Source organism: Stegodyphus dumicola, chromosome 5 (genome assembly GCF_044657685.1).
Source record: "Stegodyphus dumicola isolate Sdum_Otavi_A_Nest chromosome 5, ASM4465768v1".
Classification (NCBI taxonomy): domain Eukaryota; kingdom Metazoa; phylum Arthropoda; class Arachnida; order Araneae; family Eresidae; genus Stegodyphus; species Stegodyphus dumicola.
In genome coordinates this window covers 93,643,155-93,656,866 of record NC_140772.1, presented here as the reverse complement: position 1 = coordinate 93,656,866, position 13,712 = coordinate 93,643,155, and the positions used below count along the sequence as shown (strand labels likewise).

The 13,712-nt window shown below is 34.1% G+C and overlaps 1 protein-coding gene across 6 annotated transcripts in view; it reads left to right on the top strand.

Moving 5' to 3' along the window:
- Nucleotides 1-13,712, top strand: part of LOC118188464 (cell adhesion molecule Dscam1-like) — a 572,681-nt gene that overhangs the window by 212,725 nt on the left and 346,244 nt on the right. For all 6 annotated transcript variants that reach the window (XR_015041171.1, XR_015041170.1, XR_015041169.1 and 3 more), the window contains exon 8: nt 2,281-2,694. Coding sequence is in view for 3 of the 6 variants with exons in the window: in XM_085816872.1 (XP_085672998.1) it covers nt 2,281-2,694 (414 nt within the window). In the remaining 3 variants the exon portion in view is untranslated. The remainder of the gene's footprint in view (nt 1-2,280; nt 2,695-13,712) is intronic.

The window sequence follows — 13,712 nt, the reverse complement described above, 5'->3', positions numbered from 1 at the left end:
GCCGCAATATGTTTGCCGAAATAAAAAATGAATATTTAATCTGCCTTCGCCTTCAGTTTCCTACTGATTAAGGATCAACACTTCAAACGCCTACGCCATTAAAATTTCTACTAGTTATTACTTCTAAGTTTGATTTAATTACAATTTATGTGTTTCGTATTGCCGATTGCAATAAGCAGTTCTATATACAAAATTCCAATGTTCTACGGCTAATCGTTTCTGAGTAATTCGCGAAACATGCAAAACGTCTGTTTTGAAACTGTTTTAAATCAATTTTACGATCCTTTCGGGAAAATAGTATCCTTTATTCTGTCCGAACCTATATAAATCACTCAACAAAATATTCGTGAATATATAATATTCGTGATCGAACTGGATATTTCCATTGAAATGTGATACACGAAATTTTTTGCCATTCAAACGCTTTCTTTGCACCGCAGAAGGAAGTAAAAATTACCCTTGCGTGCAAGCTGCAAAAAGTTCTACGAATATGTTACTTATTGCAAGAAAATTGTTATTTATTTGTTATACTTCGGATTGTCCTTTTCACTTTATGTTATATGAATCTATAGATTACAGAGAAATATAAAGAAAGTATACGAAAGAATCAAATTATACCCTCTTTCAAACAAAAACTTTAGTATCTTACGAGAATCTAGGTCAATATAATCATTTGGAGTCAAAAATAGTAATATCAGAGGAATGGCGTACGAAATGGAGTTGATTAATTTTAGCACGAGTTAATTATACTTTTTAGAGGGTTGCAGCCTGTATAAGCAGGAGTAAGAAGCAAACGTATGATACGCAATATTTAGATGAAATTACCGATGGTCAACTAATACTGCATCCGATTATCGTATCTTATTTTTACGGTTGATGCATGCGTGGCTTTGAATTATTTGGGGTATTAACATATTACGATATTATTATACGAGTAATTATTTAGAGTTTGTGGCATCTTACTTTCGCTTAGAAGCAGATTCTAGTCATTGGGAGGGAATAAAAATAACATCATCTTTTGGTAAGAATCGCCCAGATTATCGACAGGCTTGCAAACGTCGAAGCCGATATATACCTCGTTATAAAAAATTTTATGAGCGAAAAGGGGCCATTTTCGCAGAAAGGCTGTTAATTTCGTTTTGGCATTCTGCGTCGTCCACTCTAAAATGGCGTTTTGTTTTTCAAATTGTTCCCACCAAACATAAGGGCCTTGCATTATATTTAAAGAAATTAAATAATGAAAAATCTGCATGAATGTATGCATGTTTCTTGCATTGTGAAAAACAATGCTGCCTAGGGAAATCAAATTTTAAATAACGTAGTCCTACACTCGCAGATGGCATCTGGAAGCCCTAATTTGGAATATGTTTTACTATCTATTTCAAATTTTATAAAATGTAAATGAATGTTTTATTAACAAACTCAATGATTTCAAAGCAAGCAATGGCAACTCTGTAACAAAAAAGAAAAAAATATGTCTCCAGCTCCCGAGACTGCGTATCAGAAATTCTAGAGATACGCTCCTTTTAAATATTTTGTGATATTTCTGTTGAATTTAATTTTATGGTTTAAGTGCGAATAATATGATATTTAATAAATAAAAGTAACACTCAAAACGTTAAGAAAACGCCGCTTTGGGAGCAATATAAAATCAGAAGGCTTTCAGACTTTTTTTTTTCCTACTTTATTTTACCATTTTTTGGTGTATTTTTTGTTAATAAGAACAGTGTTTAAAGTGAGAATTTATTATTCACTCAACTTATTGTTAAAAGTTTATTTCTGTGTACTGCTACACTATTTTGATACACCACAATGTATGTTTGTAAAATTTGTAAAGTGTATGTTCTGCTGTAAAGTAATTTGAGTATCTGAAATAGTTTAATAATTATGCCCTGAGCCACCACGGCAATAATATCTTGCAATGTTATTTGATGCATCTCCTAATGGCAGGTGTACGGGGAAATCTGCTCATGAAAAACACTGTATGTTTTTCCATGAAAAACATGTTTTTCATAAGTCAATTATCTAAAACGTTTCCAATTAAAGATTTCTTCTTAGTTTTTCTTTTTGTATGAAACGAAATAAATTTAAAATGTTCATTTTACTCCTGAATTCAGAAAAATAGATAAGTTCATATATGTCCAGCTCAGAAGTGACTGCTATTTATTTAACCTTTCAATCTGCAGAATTTATAGCGACGACTGAAGGACTATGTTTATAAAAATACGGATGGTTATGTTCGTCATCAATACAATTGTCAATGTTTATTTTCATTTTCAGATGTTCCTCCATATTTGCTGTCCGCCTTTCCAGATACAACTGTCCATTCTGGAGAATTCGTTAGCCTCAAGTGCGTTTCTGCAGGGAATTTTGTTCCACGTGTCGTATGGACATTGTACGATCAAACTGTGAGCTCCACCCAAAATCCTAGGATACGAACTGGAGATTTCATATCACCTCAAGGACACGTGACGAGCTACTTGAACATAACAGACGCTCGTGTTGAAGATAGCGGGGTATATCGGTGCGACATTAGCAACGACGTAGGAGCTGTTTGGCACGCTGCAAGACTTAATGTGTATGGACCACCGTTCGTCAGGCCTTTTTCTAATGTTTCAGCTATATCAGGCCATGACCTTACCCTCAATTGTCCAGTGGGAGGCTACCCAATCAAAAGTATTTTGTGGCAGAAAGGTAAGTAAGTTGAAGTTTTGAAAAGGCAGATATATAGCTAAATATTTTTACTTATAAATAAATCCATGTACCGGATTTCGATGTACTGTGCTAAGGAGAGCAGCGTATTTCTGTGAGTAGTAAACTGAGGTGGCGGTAAAATAAAGTATTGAGATACTTACCTCTATGTTGTTAAAAAGATACTCCTTAAAATTAAGACTTTAAGAATTCCAGAGTAGAAAACAGGAATAAACAGATTAAAATATATTTGTCTACATTTGCAGTAACACCTAAATTAATCAATTTCTTCATAGAAGAAAAACAATGAAGTAATTTTATATATTTCTATAGAAACAAACTCAAAGCTATAACCTTTAAACTTCCTGGCTTTATTGAATAATCTATGTTTAATTAATGATGAGGTAGAGAGCAAAACATGCACATGAGCTTCTTGTTTTACGAAAAAAAATCAGTTACATACTACACTGGTTATCATAAATTAAGGAAAAATTACAAAAATCACGATTACTGAAAAAGTTACAAGTAGAATTTTATAATACTTACCCACAATATACAACACATGGTAAGGTATCAAATAACATAAAAATAAATTACCAGACAATTATGGTAGTATAGAAATTAGCACATATATAAAATGAACAAATCGAAGGTGTCAGTTTTCTATAGGAAAAGTACCTTCAATATCGAATATGATCGCCTCTAGAAGCAATACAGCACATACAGCGATGTTCCAGTTTCTCTCCATATCAAATACCGCCTACTATCGCTTTCTAGACTAAATCTATACTCATCGCCCACCAGCCGCCGAGCGGTAAAGTCGCTGAACACTGGTAGTTCGGTCCGAGGTTCGAATCCCGCGAACGGGCTGGCTGCATGGTCGTTTTCGTGGTTTTCCCCATGTGTAACGTGTATACGAGCCAGTTTCCCTTAGAAAGTCCTCCACTAAGGCATCCCTCCCCTTAGGCAGATAGCCCTAGTGTGCTTTGCCATAATTAAATACACCACACCACCACACCTTTACTCATTCGTAAAGAGAACAGCCCTCCACTGATCAGGCGTCCAGTAGACATGGTGGCGTGTCTACTGCAAACGGTCCCTCCTATGTCCTGACGTGAGCGGCACACAAATGGCTCGTCGCTCGCATACAGACCACCTTCCTGAAACCTTCTACGCACAGTTGACGTTGACACCAACCTTCCGGTGCCTGCAGCAAGGGAGGATCTAAGCTAAGTCGGAGTAACGGTTCTACTTCTGCGTGCACATAATGTCAAATATCGGTCATCGGCGCTCGTTGTAGCAGTTGACCGTCCTTGGCTGAACCTCCTAGATGCCGAATCTGTGGTTTGAAATCGCCTCCAAAATCTATGAACCACAGAAGGATTCACATTTAGCCATCTGGCCACTTCTGTTTGGCTTCATCCTGCCTCTAGTCTCCCAATGGCTCTCCATCGAAATTCTGCAGGCAAATGATGCCTGGAGGTCATTGTTACGAATTGGCTATCTCAGATTATTGATGTCACTATCACAGTAAAATATGTGGGTTTGCTCTCAAGCATGGATATTTATTCTCCTCGCAGATATCGTATTCTGAGTGCAGCGCCACTAATTTCCATAATGCAGTTTTATTTAGCTAATCTTACTTGGCATCATATTCAAATTTTACACGGTTTGGCTTATTTTTGAGGGAGTTATCCCTATTTTTGTGATTTTTCCTTAATTTATGATAACCAGTGTATATTTCTATATTCCATTTTATGGGCATTTAATCACAATTTTGTCTTTGCTTCTGCAAAAATTTTCCAGAAATGGTCTTTAAATAAAGGTAAATATTCGCGAATTTGATTTCTGTAAAGCATTTCATATTTACAAATATTTATCTTCTTTATTAAAAGGAGTTAATTCCTCTCCGGGAGGAATTCAGAATTCAGAAACTTACCTTTCTCACTTTTCTTTGCTGTTTCGCTGGGCAGATAGTGCAATATTGGTTTTATTTTTGTTTTACTCATAAATATGATAATATAAATATATGTTTGCTCATAAATATGGTTTTTATATAAATACTGTTGTAACCCCTCGTACATTTGCAATTCATTTTTTTCCTAAAAAAGAGAAACCTATGTCTGATCGCTATCGAAACCGATAGAGTATTATTGAAATCTGTGCAGTCTTATTTTTTTCTTTCCCTTTTAATTTCAAATATTATAAAAACCAAGATTAGAACTATCGTATTTGCATATTTTCAACTATAACTAGTATATGTCATACATTAACCGCATGTAATTATGTTTCATTGACATTTCAATTCATTTGTATATTATTGAAAAAAAAATCAGAGCAACTTCAACAAAATATTTCGAACTAACCTGAATCACTAACAAGTGAGTATGTAATATTTATTTTATCTGTTAAATTTCGTCATTCTTATAAATCGAATAATTTTTTTCTAAGATTAATTTGAAAATATTCTAATCAGCTACATCTGAAATGTAGTTCCTAAGTTCCTAACCATTTCGTTGCATACATCGGTACAATACTTTACCACTTCCGGGATGTATGCACACCGTTGAAAAGTAATAAATTAACTTTAACTTCCATCCCATGAGCCTTTTATGAAACCCAGGCAGATTATTAGATTAGATGGCAGAATAATTAAAGGAAAGGAAACACGGCTTGCAACTTAAATTCGTTCGCTTTGAAGAAGGTAATCTAGAAGACTTTGCGGGGTTCTCTCGTAAGTGATTAAAAGCAGTAAATCAAGACTTCTCTACTGAAAGTCTTACAAATGCCTTGTAAATAGTATTTGGAATTAGATAGTAATTTTACGTTGATACTGAAGCTTTTTGTGTTTAATGAACATTTTATTACTTGAATTATGTTTATTTCCATAATTTACCGATTTAAGCTTATCGTTATTTTCTGAATGCTCATAAAAGAAATTATTATAAGCATATTTTAAGAGTAAATTTATGCTCTTGTTTTTAAAAGCGATGATTGCTTACGAAATAATTGAAAAGGAAATGAGAATTTTTTAAAAACAATATTTTTTCTAAATGATAAATAAAAGTGTTTTTTCTCGTTAAAATTCTTGAAAATTGTATTAATTTGGAAATGTAGTTTAGACGACACTTTTTATTAGTCAGTGGTGCGAAAACGAATTTGGGTTTCTACCAAATGTCTTGATATGTTTGTATCCAATTTTCAATGAGATTTTTAAATCATAATTTATAATTCCAGAACCCAAAATCATTTTTATTCTTTTTAAAAAAAGTTAGTTTCAATGAAAAATGTGCTATGTAACTTGGATTTGGATAAAAGGTAAATGTAACAAATTTTAAACGAAATTTCGAATGATATGATAATCTGAAATTTTTCAGAGTGTTCAGCAAATATTATGTAATGTTTTCATTTTCAGTATTTACAAAACAAATATTTATGTAGACATTCATCATAAAATCCGAGCCTAAATAAATAAAAAATATATTGTAATAGAAATTTTCAACATCATTTTCGAATGTTAAAAAGCAAAATTAGATATTTAAAGATTATTTACCTTTTTTTTAAGCTAAACATTATAGTTTTTCACACGAAAAAATTTCCAGTTCTGTAGCAGTGTGATCGAAAGAGCAGTTCGAACAAAATTTATTAAAATGCTCTTTTTCTGATGAGATTTTCATTTTTCTGCTCGGGCTGATATCTTCTCGTGTCAGAAAAACGTAAGTAAATTAAAATGAGGTATATTTCGCAAAGAAAAAAGAAGGAAGAATGACCTTGTTTGTTTACATTAGCTATACTCATGTAACGTGACTCTGAGGTCATCTCATTGTATTGGCTATACAAAAGTAATGAAGCTTGACAAAGCTGAAGAAAGAAAAGGGCACTTTACGGCAGGTATTGAAATACTTTACACTTCTAAACTCGAAAGGTTCAATTGTCCCAAGAAAAAATTACCAGTTATTTAACAAAACAATTGTATTATGCATCTACTTATTAAGCAGTAATAGAAATCCTTTTAATTAACGTTTGTTTCATTTTGTCCCTTTAATTACAATACTATTTAGGTTTGTATAAGTTATTCATACATTTTCAATATGAAATATACCTAACCCATTTTTCCCGTAGAAAGTTAACATTGTGGAACGGAATTTTGCCGCATGCTCAACCCCAGCGTTCGGCAAGCGTTTACTATATATGATTAAGTTATTTCGAAAAGATTTTGATTTTGCTTTTGCACATAGATAAAGATGCAATAGACATTTAACAGTCTACCATTTCAGTAGCTTTTGTTGAATTATTTGATTCAATTTATTTCCAATAGGGCTTTGTTTCATTTGTTTGTTACTTTTCACCAAAAGTCGACTGAAAAATCTAAACTATCTAATATTTAAGTTATGAGCTAAACTATCTAATATTTAAGTTATAATATTATAATATAAGTAACTTATCTAATATTTAAGTTACTTATTTAAAAATGTTATTGCGTGCTAATTGATTATTAAGAATATTTTAACAAGAACTGCCATTTGTTCACTTTAAATTTCCCAAAGTTTATTTCATTCCGCTTATCCCTTTTTTTAATAAAATGATTTTAATTAAAAATTTTATTAACAAATAGTTTTCAGGCAGTAACATCAAATGTATTAGTCTGATGGTAAATGTTTAGCGTTTGAAATGTGGAAATTCCATTTCAGTCTGTCATTAGGTATTTAAACTTAGAGCCGAATTTCAATATGAAACTCAAATTAACCATCTATCAGCCAGAAAAGCATATGGAATTTTATGCTTCATTTTCTACCCAGTTACCATCTATTTTATAAAAACTGTAACTATTAAAAAGGTAAAAAGATATATTTTTACAACATTAAGTCGTTTAGCATTTTCCTACTTCAAAACTGGTAATTCGGATATGTTCGAATCCCAGTGAATGGGCTGGCTGCACGGGCAATTTCGTGTTTTTTCATATGCGTAACGTGTATACGATCTAATTCCCTTAGAAAGTACCTCTCGAAGGCATCTCATCCCTTTTCCAGATAGTCCTCGAGTATTTTACCATAATTAAATAAACCAAACCTTATACTAAACATATTGAAGAACTTTTTTTCTCTAAATCATCCTGTTGTTTCACCAATATTATCATTACATTAAACAAACTTAGCATCAAGAATATTGTTTATTAACGGCCAAAGATAGCCATTCATAATATTATATAATATTATCCTCAAGTACAGGAAAAGTAGACTGAGGCAGCTTTCGATTCGGAATTTAGCCTTAAATCATCAATTGAAATCTTACACCAATTAAAGGTTAACGTTAAATGGCATATTTTTAAATGCATTATCTAATGCACATCCGCCGCTCTACATCAGATGGCATGCACATAATATCTTACAGCATGTCTCAACAAAATGCTGATTCCAGTTCCAGCAGTTTAGACATAGATATACGCAGCAGAGCTGTAAGAATATGCCCTACTGTACATACCGTTACGAACAATACGGCATCAAAGTTGCCACGCTAGACTGCGAGCTTCATCAACTGCTCGAAATTTGATTATCGCACCGCCCTCAACGTTACAACAGCCCATCACACGTAATCCCACGCGACCATAATTGATTGCAGTCCTAAGTATTTTTATCTGATCCTCCATGCAGAAGAAATTATTGTTCAATTCTCCTGGAATTTATGAAATTTCAGATTATTCTTTCTTCAAGATATCTCCCTAAACAGAAGATACAACAAATGAAATAAATTCCATCTATCACCTACGGAATAAATGTATTGCCAAACACACCATCACTTGCAGAGAATTAAATGCCCGCCATAACACCTGGGGTTAGTTCTCTAGCAAACAAAAAGGCTATCACTCGGGTAGATTACATACGGGCTAACAATCTGTGTTTACAAAATAACAGCAGCACTCAGCCTATATTTGGCATTAGCTATGACAAGATTTGGTCGGACTTACCCTCACAACATCAGATGACACATCACTCAAGGGTAACTGTACAGTCCAAGACAACATTAGTGCTTATGACGACAAATACATAATTTTTGAAATTAACTCCACAAAGAAAATTTTAATAATATGTCTCTATAAATTTAAAGAGTGCAAAATTCGGCACTAAGGAGAGCAATGACAGCTTTGTTATACAGAAACAATAAGGTCTCCAGCAATGCAAGGCTGAAGTTTCTCTTGAAACGCTTACTGACATCTAACGTACAGACCCTCAATCCATCTGCGAAAATCATATTTAGACTAGGATAAACAAACGTATACATCCATTCAACGCTGGTCAGAACATCTTTGGAAGCAGAAGCAAAAATGTAAGGCATAACGATAGATGTCTAAGTAGGCATTTCTATACTGAAGAAGCAAAACCTCTAATTACTCACTCAGGTTCAGAAGAAAAGTGCAAACTACAAACGCAACGTTCTCTCTGCTGAATCTGAGTTTGTATATTTTATGCACTACTAAAGCAGACCCATATGTAGTTATTCACAAAATGGCTATTACTAAAACTTATACGCCTACACAGCTCCATCAACAGGCTTCTACCAAACCAATGCACTATGAAAACATCAACAACAGAAGCATCTGCATTAATCTAATTAAGTTTTTCAAGAGCATATTAGTCTATCTAAAGATATTCCGGAATGTTGCCGATTTTGAAAAGAACCAAATGATATTCACACTACCTCAGATGTTCCTTTCAGATTTAAGCAGCATTTTAGATTCTTGCCAACGAAACTCGCCTTCAGACAAGACGGCTAGATTACAACATTCTTCGAGTTGCCCACAGATCATACCCCCCCCATTCTTCTACTGCTATTTTAATAGACTTCTTGCTGCTAATTGCTTTCCTAAAGCCTTAAAAATAGGCCAGATTGTTCTTTATCTAAAACAGAACAAGTACTCTACCGAAAAATTACACGCAGTTTGTCGTCTGTCCTCAAGTCTATGAAAAGCTAATAATTAATGGAATGAAATTTATTTTACAAGTGTGTAATATCCTAAGCTCTAGCTAGTATAGTCACCCCACCTCTCATGCTCTATCAGATACGCATGCCAGGATTACCAGTAACAGAAAAGAAAATTTCTACACTGCCATCCTGTTGTTCAACCTGAAGCATGCTTTTGACACACATGGAATGCTTCTTAGTCCATTTCAGAGGTCAAATGAACGTCAGGAATGTCTTCAACAAGAAATTACAAATATAGACGGAAGATATCAAAGTTACTGGCGTTTCAGTATCGTTATTTATGTTGAACCCTTAAATCACATTCTTCGTTCTACGCACTTCTAAGTTTAGATGATACCGGGGAAAATGCGTGCATAATTTAGGTACGGCTTGCAGAGCTGTCGAGGGAAATAATTTCGTAATATGAAAATGAAATTCCACAGTTTACTTAAATGACAAAAATACTCAATCAAGTACATTCTTTCCTCATTATTATTTAAAAACGGGCTTCTTTCCCATAACAGTAAGTACATCTTTACCTCATTCTTATATTAAAAGCCGGTTTCTTTCCCATAACACTTTTAAAAAAGCGATCTCTGACATTAAACTTGCATTACGCCTAAGACAATTATTTTTATAATTTTTCCCGCATAAGACTATATTCAGGTAATTAATAGCATGTTCTAATCTAGGTCGTATAATATTAAGTATGGTATGACATTTAGTTACTAAAATTTTGATTACTTGTTATTTCACCAAATGGGTTGTTTGGCAATAATTTAAAATCGCAAGTCTAAAATATCTATTTCCTTACAGTCTCAAAATGAGAATAAAATCTCAAAGAATTTCAAAATACCACAGAAAAGAATTCCTCCTGAAAGCAATGAAATTTTAACTTTCTTTTACCGCAGTTTATATATGTTCACTTCTAAGCTTTATGACTACTGGCTTCGTTTACAGCGCCCGAGGGGAATCAAGCAAAAGCCAGTGGAATAAGAAAAGTGGTCCACATAACATATCTAGCCGCTCTTCTGGTTGAAGAATGTTGCTCTGTATCATGGGTATTACGTTTTGATGGTGCGGATGATCGTGTTATGAAAAGAAATAAAGATAAAACTTAGCTAAAGTATAAAATAGAAATAAGAAACTGCCACATAATTCTGTTTCCGCCAAAGGATTCAATTTATTTTATAAAAACTATAGCATTGCATCTTTCATGATAAGCCAGTAAATCAGTAAAAATTTTTAATAGCTCGACGAAAAATGTATATGTTGCTCATTAACACATTAAGAGAGCTGGAAAATACTAAACTTATGCATATTAGAAAATTTTTACCTCTAACCTACATCTCTAATCCGTTTGTTCCTCACTGCACTTGCTTTAATTGAATAAATCTGAATTTATGTATTATAAGAAACGAAACGTAAAAGAAAACAGAAACCGTTTGTCCCCAGTTCAGTGGGCTTTATTTCAAATCCGGTTCGGTTACAGAAATTGGTCATTGTAGAATCTACGCGGAGTAGTAACAAATAAAATCTGCCAGTATGAATCCCTTTGTGAAATATTTAGCAGAAGATAAGAATAGAAAGCAATTAAAACTAATCTCAGAGATGTTAAATAGAACGATATTAATAAGAAACGTGATATATACAGTACTTATCAAAGCCTGTGACATGTCAAAATCGTAAAAAACAACCTTATATTTAGCGTAGGTATAATGAAACACTCAATCGATTTCGAGGGCAGCTAAAGGTCCCTCCTCATCAGGAGAAAGAAATACATAGAAAGAAGAAAATAGGAATCACAGAAACACGTGGTGCTTATCAGCACTGCACGTGGTTATAACTAGATTTTTAATCAGAGTTGCACTGGCCGCCTACTTTTACTGAGCCAGGCTGTCTGATCAAGCATAAAGAAATATTAGCGAAGTTAAAATAGGGAGCGAGGGGCAAATGCACATTACGCTCAAAATCTGAACTTCAAATAATGGAAAGCAACCACTGAACGGATTTTTATACCCTCTGGTAGTACCAAGTGCGAGGAGGTAACGCCATCTATCGGCAAAAATAATTGAATTAAGATAGTAGAATTTTAAAGGCATTAGGAAGGACTGGATTGGACTTCAAATCATTAACTAAACTTTCTAAATCTTTGTGAATGTGAAAAGCCTCAAGAAAATCCAATTCGCCTATGGAAGAAGCCTTTTGGATGATTTTTGCAGACCCAAAATCAAAATTATGGTTAAAAGTCCAGCTATGATACGCTATTGAAGACTTGTTAATTTCCCCTTTTTTGACATAAGATTCATGTTCCTTGATACGAAACTTCAACGCTCTTTTTGTTTGGCCAATATATCTTAAACCACACTGATATGATATACTATAAATTCCCCAAGAATTCAAGACAGAAACGCAATCTTTTAGAATCGAAGGGTGAATTTTATTAATAGGGGAGAGACCGACTTGAAAATTGAATTTCTGGAGAATCCGTGTGACATGTATTTTAATGGTCTGCAGGGATATAAAGATCAACAACAGCTTAAAATATCACATTTACGCATGTTTTGTTTAGACTGTTCTAAATGTCATTTCCATAAGCTTTAAAACTCTTACATAATATATAAATTAATCAGTTCACCTTGAATACACACGGGAGCAAAATCTAGGAGATTTACAAACTATGTCTATTCAGATTCAAATACGTAAGCGTCCATGTGTGTATCTGAGGAGCTGCGATCGTGAAGGGGATACAGGCGCACGAGAAGTTTTCGGCGACTTGTGCACTCGTGCACCTTCACGGCATTCGCCGTATTTATCGCAAGAACTGGAGAAATTTTATACGGTAGCAGATGAAATGAGTAATAGTTATGCATTATTTTACAGTGCTTAGTGAATGTAAGTATTTACAATGAATACTGAATTTTTAATGTTAATATTTGTGAATAAATTTTTAATATATAATTGTTTAAACTCATTTTTTCGTTTGAACCCTGTAAAGCTCTTATTAAGCTAACGTAAAAATTTGGTACAGCTAAAAGATGAATTTTTCGTTCCCACGGACTACCCACTTTAGGGTTAAGAGTCGGTGGACTATTGCGCTCCCACCACCCTTTGCGGTCCCATGGGCTTCCCACTTTGGGGTCAAGGGTCGACGCACTGTTGCGCTCCCCCCCCCAATTGCTTCTCAAACTGAACACGTGTTCTCTCGTTTGAAGGCGAGAAATTTCGGCTTTCTTTTGAAATGAATACTTTATATTTTGTTTATTACTTACAGCCTGAATTATTTGACTGAATTACGGTTGCAAACATTTCATGAAGCTTTGCGCTGGAACGGGTATGTTATCTTTAAAAGTGGAGGTTAGGTGTTGGAAATTTTGAGGTTAATTAATGTCCTTTTCCCCATTGGTTGGAGAGAGTACAAGACTTTGCTTTTCAAAAATTTTGACTGATGATTGTCCCCTTCTAAATTGATTCTGGTCCTTATGTTTCAACACAAAATTTAATTCAAACGACATTCTTTGAGTTTTTAGATTTTTTCTTTTGCGGAAGGCATTATTCATGGAGCTATTATTTTTATTTTGGCTTCCAAATTATTTTCCTATTATATGAACACTTGTTTTGATGTAAAATATTTTTATCTTTTGGTGATGTGGTGGTAGAGGCCTAGCCTATGTACTCCGTAAGTTAAACTTCCTTGATCCATGATGCCTTGGATTGGATAAATATAATTTTATAGCTATTTTCAGACAATAAAGATTTTAGAGGGGGTTCGTATTTGAGCGCTACCGAAGTTTTAAGAATTGTTGCACGAGAGGCAAGAGCAGATTTTCTCAGACGTTGTGACGGTAAAGAAACGTAAAAAGGAGAAAAACGGAGGTAATTTACCGCCTACCCTTGCCTTGGGAGCTGCAGCGGTCGGATCGAATGCATTGCGAGTTCTCATTCTGGCATTTGTCGGCGACTGTGATGGTAGAACTGGCCTGGGTCCCTCGTTTCCCCGTCACTACTAGAAAAATACGCTGCTGGCCATTAAAATTGCAACACCAGGAAAGAATAATCTG